Consider the following 8,106-nt stretch of genomic DNA (forward strand, 5'->3'; position numbering starts at 1 on the left):
TCAGAGACAATACCCTTTGGAAAGTGATTAGTCTGAGAAACATCATCTTTTTCACGTGTCATTCACCTGACATATTTTTCAACATACTATCAGTGATCACTCCAAATCATAAAGGAGTAACCTGTATAAAATAATTTAAAGATATACTGCTGATATTTTCATTGGGAAAGTCCTTAATAAATTCCAGATTCAGTTAAAATTCTCTGGCTTCCTTGCTGAATAAACTATCAAAGGCCAAGCAAGCCCCCATTAATTACTTTTTTTCCATGGGATCTCATGAATTTATAAAATACTTTCTGAGACATGTTTTGCTGAAGCCAGTTATTATACAGGCTTACACGAATTAACTGGTAAACATCTCATTTATTAATTTACATTTACTTTTCTTCCCTGATTTCAAAATTGCTTGAGACTACTATTTTAAAGTATTTCTTAAGGCTGACAGGCTAAGATAAAAAATGGTTTCTGTCCAAATTCTTTGCCCTTCAATAGTGAGGTCTCTCCATGATCTCAGAAGCTTCCCATTTTATAATTGCCATCACATTCCTCAGGTGCAGTAGCTTGTGAGATACGAGGAATTGCAAGACTTGACATCAGCTTGGCATTTGTGTCTTCATTTTCTTATTGGTTGTCTTAGAGAGCTCTTCTTGCCTAAGCTGATAACTTGCCAGAGGTTCTCATATAAAAGATATATATATATATATATATAATCTGATTTGATATAATTAACAGATACTTTTTCTTTGATAGCAATCTGCTGATCAGGTTCAGGATTTAGTCTCAAAAGTTGCAGGCTGGCAATATGCTTATGAAAACACAAAATCAAAAACTAGGGGTCTGGAGAAGAACCTCAGAGGGAGCACTACTTGGCTACTAGTGAACTATTTTGCTTTAATGGTGTGGGCCAGCTTGAAAAAAATAAATGCATGTATTTATAGTTGCAAAAGCTTGTAAAATAGAAGTATCACAGCTATTTTTTTCATTAAATTATTTGATGCTGTTGACACAAAGCATGTACATTTCTGGACAAAATGTTATAAAATATTCTGACATATTTTAATATAAACAGGAACATTTTCGGTGATTGCTTGGATCTAAAATGTTTTTCCACTTGACATTTGTTTATACTTCCTAGGAAAGAAACTCTATTTATGGATAGCTGAATAACACAAATAAACATCTGAGAGAGCTGAAAAATCAGCTTTGATTATGCATGAAAATCTACAATGTCATTGTGTACTCTTGTGCCGTATTCTGATTGCCTGTTTATTTTTACAGAGCTGCTGGTGAGCCCATGGAAGAAGAGCCAGCCTTGTGAAGTGCCAAGTCCTCCCTGATATTTCCTGTGGGTGACATCATTGTGTATTCCCCAAAGCACCCTCAGACATGTCTTGTCTGCTTCTTGGGTGGCACAGATCAGATGGAACATAAACACTGGGCACAAAACTCGGAATAGCAGCTTCACTTGTTCTTTGGATGGACTTGAAAGAGCCCGAAAGATTCCTTAAATGTAACCGCCACAATTCTAGAGTTACAGTAAAATGGACTTGGGGGAAAGAGCCTAGAGCATGCTTTTTTAATGCTGTTTGACCCACTCACCAACACAAATTGTGAAATAGAGTATTGCAAAATTCTACATGATAGATTATAGATATGAGAATTGCAACAGCCAGCAACATACTCTGTGAACTCCGTGAATCACTTTCTGACACTTTTTACTGGATAATTTTTTTCATACTGTGTTAAATTGTTAATAGAATTTGTTTTCTTTGCTCTGTGTAATGAAGAAAAAAAAAACCAAACCCACCCTTATTTTACGTGCCATTTTTTAACCTCCTGTAATGAATTCTTAGCTGAATAAGTGAAAAGTGTTCAAATTATGATGAGGGATTTTAGCTAAAGGGAAAGCACTTCTTATTGTACTATAAATCCCCTGAAGTACTGTGCTTGGTGGTGCTTTATTTTCTCTTCACTATTCCTGGCCATCCCTCCCCATTTCATGTAATCTTTTCTATTATAAAAACACATTCACGATTCTCTAAAATGATCTTTTGCCTTTAAGAAAATGTGCTGTACCCTCTGTAGTTGACAGTAGCGCTCACCATATGTGCAGCAGAGATCAAGTATGGGTAGTTTTTCAAACGTGTTTTTAGTTTGTTCTGAAATGTTTCTGCGTTCTGACTCCAAAGCAGCGACCTTCAGTAACTGCGTGCAGCTCATTTGAAGCTCAGGTGTTTCTGTGGAGGTTGTGTGGGAGTGTTTTTTACAGGTCGTGATGTGAATACGAACTGATTCTTTTATGTAGTCCTGCACCAAGAGAACTGATGTTGCTTAAGAAGCTTCAAAGGGTTTAGGCTTTATTTTAGATCCCCGAAGTGCAGCAAGATCTCCCTGCAATGTGACTTTAGCTGTTTAATTCCATGTTTGAGAACGTAACATAGAGTTGTGCCTTTAGCTGAAAATGAACGCTTAAACTGTTACACGTGTTGCCTTACTGTCAGAGAGAGAGAGAGCTGGGGCATGTATGTAAGAGTACTTCAAATGAACAAAACTCTGCTTACAGTAACTTTTATTTTGTTTACAACTTTCTCACCTAATGAACCCCAGGAGATACCTTGAAGTATTCAGCTTGCAGTATTTGATAGCTTGCTCGGCTTTTAAAAGCAAGCAATGTTCTTTTTTTATATATTTTCCAAATTCAAAAAAAAAAAAAAAAAAAAAAAAGGATATATATTAAAGCCATAAGTGAAGACTGTCATGCTTTTTATTCTAAAATCTGAAAGGAACCTTAATTAAAACAAGATTTTGGGGAAGGCCATGATATGAAAGATATGGAACAATATGGTTTCAGTTATAGGCAGACTCAAACCTGTAAATCAAAGATGAAAGATTTCACTCAAATAGAATTATATAATTCTCTTTTGTTATGCAGTCAGACTATATCTTTCATGCATTTGGGTTTGTTTACGATTAGCATTTTAATTTTAAAGACTTTTATTACTTATACCAAAGCTCTCCACGACAAGTTAGAAATCTGAGGCATGCTTTGAAAAGGGAAATCTAAAAAAAGGGATGTCATTTCCTATAATGTGAAGTAAACTTTTATTCTGAAAGGTTTACTCTGAAATGAATGTATGCCCCTCAGAAAGGGAAATAAAATTCTGACCCTCAGAAAGTGAAATAAAATTCTACCCCCCATTTACAAGCCGAAACCATGCTCGTTTTAGTAATGCAAGGAGTCCCAGCAGGCTAAATTAACTCCTGGTGTAAGCCACCTTGCCTGACTCTGGGCTGTTCTGAAGGGGTTGTGCACATGACTAAAGCAATCAGGAGTTCCTCCTGCATTTTCAGCAGACTCCTGATGGCAATCTTACTTGCCATTTACTGTGATTTTGTTATGGTCATCAGAGAAATTTCCCTTCAAGGAAACCCAGGGCTATAGCTGATGAGTTGGGTAATTTGTAGAGCTTTTCACATCTTGAAATCATGGCTGCAAAATTTTAATTGAGTGAATGGTAAAATCATTTTAAAATTAACCCTAAAATCTGTTTGTGTCCTTAGCTTGTATGAACTTGTATATGAATTGCAACCTGAAATATGAGTTACAAGCTTTTCCAATCAAAGTCTGTCTTTTGGGCTGCAAATCAGCTAAATCTGCCTTTTTTAGCTGGAAATGCTTTTAAAGTGCCAGAATAATTTGAATTAAACCACATTATAAACTCACACTTATACATTTGTACAGATGCAGTCCCAGGAAGATATCTAGACATGCCGTTGGTTGAAGTTAGGATCGTTTGGATAAACAAGTGTGCTAATAATCTGCACACAGATTGTGTCCAGAACTCTGTTCTGACTGAAGTCAATAGCAAACTCCTCTTTGATTTGATGATGGGAGATGGATCAGGCCCTGCTTTTCTTTACTCCTTTAAGTCAAGAGCACCATTGCTTTTTATGTCATTCCAAGGCATCTTACGGCCCTCTGGGAAATGATTGAATCTTATGGTGAATGTCAACACTTCCTTCAAAGCAGACCTGGGCTTTCTGAGAGGGCAGTTTCACTTGCTGCTGTTTTCTTCTCACAGTATTTTTTATTACCGTCAATAGCTCCCCATGGACTGGAGTTAAAATATCTTCCAGCAATTTTAGTCATAGTTCTAGGGAAGTATTCACATAGACACTCTTAAAAATGCCCGGTTTAAACTGGATTCAACAACAGATTGCAAGAATTTCAGGATGCATGAATTGTGTTTCAAATGTAAAAATTCAGATTTCTGAAGAGACATCAAAGTCTCATGTCTCCCACAGACCTTTCCCACTAGTCCATAGAGATTGACACCTCTGAAAATTCAATCCCAGATATTTCAAGTCGGCTGCCAAAATATCTATGTCTGAGCTGAGATTACATCTAAAACTGAGCTGAAATGAATAAACAAGATGGGATAAGGATGGTTTCAGTGTGTGACTCCATGGGGAAGGTGAAGCTGAGGAGGTGGCAGGGAGCACTTGGAGCCAGGGGACCCTCTGGTGCTGGTGGTACAAGGGCTGAAGGCAGGCAGATGGACAGCCTCCCCCGCAGGCTGCCACTGCCATTGGCAGCAAATCTTTGCCTTATGGGGGAATCCTGAAGTAATTTGTGCTCTGCTCCTGTGCTGGTCAGCAATGACCAGAAAGAGAGCTGCCTCAGCAGCAAGTCCCACTAACATGCTTGCTCCCGTTCATTTTCTTCTCCAGCATCAGGAGCTAAGTATTAAGCTCAGTGGAGCTTTTCTTGTATTACTATGCTTTTCTAGTACCTTTCTTGTATTCTTAGGTCCTTCAGTTCCTAGTACAAACTGAAAACTAAAAAGAGATGTGACTCAAGAGATCAAGAAAAGAATGATTTTTATCCAGCTTAAGGTTCTTACGTGGGTTGGAGTAAGAACAGTGATGAACAGCAAATCTCAGAACTGCTGAAACCTTCATGAGTGTCTTGCACTTAATTTTTGGACTCACTTTTGGAGGAATTGTGCATATGCTCATTTGGTTTTAATATAATTTGCAGCTTGATTATATGATCTCTTTTCAGGCAACTTTTCTAGTGGGTAATCAAAGTTCATGGGAATTTTGCCAGTGTAAAGATGACAGAATTATTCCCTTTGTTTAATCATGTACCTTCCTAATTTTTCTTTCAGTGCAAATGAAGCAACTAATTCCAAGCAGCTGAATCTGAGAAAAATAAAATCATTAAGCTATCTTAAATAAACATCATAAAAGAATCAGAAAATGTTATGCAGATAAACATGTCTAAGCCTTTGCTTTGCAAAAAAAAGTCAACAACTTGCTGCAGACTGAATATAAGTGGCAAAACAATCCCCTCTCTAGAGTATGTGGTATTTTAGTTGGTGTCTTATCTAAGTGCAGCCTCTCTGAAAAGCTGAGAGTCATAACCAGAAATGAAATATTAGAAAGGTTTTGCTGTAGCCAACACCAGAGGTCTTGTAGAGAACAAGAATGTAGAGACTGACTAATTTTTGTAGACAGACAGCAGGACACTTTCAGGGCAATGTGTCTGGGACGAAGAATTAGAGGGAACTTTTCCAAAGGAGCTGATGGCTGTAAAACAACTAACTCCTATTAGCTTACAGGGGAAAGGAAGTGCTCAGCAAGCATTTATTCTTTGGGAAATGCCGCTCCTTTCCACCAGCATGCCCACACTCATGCAGAGGTGAACCTGGCTGGGCTATTTTCTCTCCTAAGCAGCAGCAGCAGTAGCAGCAGCAGCTTGCCCAAGAAGTTCTCAGCCTGCAGCAGACGCTTCATAACATGACTGATAGGGGAAATTTTTTTTTTTCTCAGTAGTGGCCTTTCCAGAAGCATACAGTGCATGGTTGTTTTATTTTTAAAGGTCACAATAGGGCTTTGTGAACCATTGTACTTTTTTTTTTTTTACAGACTCCATATGGAAGTAAAACAGAATATGTACCTGGGGAGGGGGGATGTGGTGTGTGGAACCTGCCAGAAAAGAACTTCTTTTAAATCAAGTTTCTGCTACTTGCTTTTCATCCTGGATTTGAAGAAGTTTGGGTTCTAAATTTAAGATCTTTCTTTGTCCTGTCACTTGCTTTGTTTCTGTACCTGTAATTGAATTCACCCTTGTAACACATAGGAAAGCATCTAAAAGAAATCTGTTTTCTGACAGATTCCCCTGCCCCTGGTGTGGGAATGAGAATCACTTATCTTTGTCACTTCTCGCAGCAATTAAATGTTTCATTTTTGTAACAGATCCAAACTGCAGCAGTATTTTAAGAGCACTATTTAGCTGGCTGTCTGCTGACTGTTAAAAAAAGAAATTGTGAAACTTAAATTCCTCTCTAACCTCAAAAGAAACCCATTTTGATTTTAACAATGTCATTTTTTCACTTGATCCGAAAGGGTTTTGTCCCATGAGATCTTGTTACTAGCTCAGTTCTAATAATTTGTGTATCACACACTACAGAAAGTGAAGACCATAAAGGATGGATGTTCCAGGAACTCTCAGTTATGTCTCTTCTGCACAATCCTTCATCCTGCTCCAGTGCCATGCTCTGTGTTTCAGCATGTTAGCATAGATTACAGCAAAATAGATATTGTTCTGCTCTTCTTTGGATGTCAATTACTGCACTGTGAGTTGGGCTGTCATTTGTAAGGGCTGTGATTTATGACAGACGTTTCTGTGGGGATGGTCTAAAGACAAGTGATGCATGCAAGCAGTGGCACTGGTACTGCGTGGTCAGAGGGATTCTGTACCAAGATCTCCACACATTCCCCCTTTTGGTGGTACACGTGCATGGCCAGAGGCACATTTGCAGTAGCAGAGCCTTTATCTTTTCTGATTCATCTTTTTGAATCAGATGTCCTGATTCAAAGGCCTCTTAAATCCCTCCTCTAACAGTCTTTGGGTAATATTTGAGAGGCAGCTAGAGGAGGCACCCAAACTCCGCACTCAGCCACATGAAACTGTACAAAAAGCCCAGGTAAAAGGTCTGAGCTTGCCCACACATACCTTTTTCTGATATAGAGTTCCAGTTCTGCTCCTAAAAGAGTCTGTCTGAGAGAAAATTGCCTCTTCTGGATCTATTCTACTGGCTCCATGAGCACGTATGTGTCATGTGTTAACGGAACAGGTTGATACTCATGTCTCTTGCTGCTTAGTTTACTGCTATTTTAAATTTTATGATTGGCTTAATATTCCAAGTTAGAATGCAGTAGGAAAGCATAAAGCAATACCTGGTGAAGTCATAACTGAGGCTTTCAAAGCAAGCTTACTGCCATGGGTTTTTACAAGACCAACTTTTTGGTCTAGGGATACACAGCTGAAATGTCTATTTTTTCCTTGGGAAATTGATGTTGCTATCTGTTTCCATGATAAAAAACAGTCCTTTTGCTCAGAGCTCTGAAAGTTTTTCTGTAATTTGTCTTTCCAGGCAGAGCAGATTCTAAGGGATAAAGCATCAGTGGGACTGACCCAAAGGGCAACATTTTTAAAGGTTAATAGTAATATTTCCATAAGAGTAAAAGGAACCATTGTTATTATTCCTGATACATTTTTGTATCTGCAAGTATCCAATGAGTAATGTTAAGTAATATTGTGCTCCAGAACTTTGTTGATTATAGATATATGAGCATTGGATTGGCGTGAATTAGTCTTCAACCAAGTTGTTAAAATCCCTTTTGTTTTGTGTTTTGTATAATTCTTTGGCTATAGTCTTGTCCTAGTGTCAATAAAAGCTATTTGAAGTAAGCTTGTTCAATACTCTGAGGAGTTTTTTTTGCCTGTTTTACTTTTTAATCAGTGCAAAAAAGTGGAGCTTTGAACATGCCACCCTGGTTGGATCATAGGATTCTGACTGTTAAAATATAAAGGGGGAAGTATGGTGAAGCTGGAGTGCATAAAAAAGGAACCACAAATGTTAATGTAAAAGTAATGTTACATAGCAGGCTAAAACACACACAAAGCAGAGCATTGCAGAGCTCCGGCTCTAACACCAAGCTCATATTCTATAGTTCCTTTGGCTCATTGTCCTGAGGCGTTGCAGAACACATAATTCTCCTCCCAGTGAAGCAATTTAAATAGTACATGCAGTGTTT

General features: G+C 38.1%; 1 protein-coding gene across 5 annotated transcripts in view; it reads left to right on the forward strand.

The window, feature by feature from the left end:
- Window positions 1–7,759, forward strand: part of HDAC9 (histone deacetylase 9) — a 460,460-nt gene extending 452,701 nt beyond the window's left edge. For all 5 annotated transcript variants that reach the window (XM_058831729.1, XM_058831731.1, XM_058831732.1 and 2 more), the window contains one exon: window positions 1,279–7,759. In XM_058831729.1, the coding sequence (XP_058687712.1) occupies window positions 1,279–1,318 (40 nt within the window). In that variant the 3' untranslated portion in view covers window positions 1,319–7,759. The remainder of the gene's footprint in view (window positions 1–1,278) is intronic.
- The last annotated feature ends 347 nt before the right edge of the window (window positions 7,760–8,106 follow it).

The sequence above is a fragment of the Poecile atricapillus genome, chromosome 2 (genome assembly GCF_030490865.1).
Source record: "Poecile atricapillus isolate bPoeAtr1 chromosome 2, bPoeAtr1.hap1, whole genome shotgun sequence".
Taxonomy (NCBI): Eukaryota; Metazoa; Chordata; class Aves; order Passeriformes; family Paridae; genus Poecile; species Poecile atricapillus.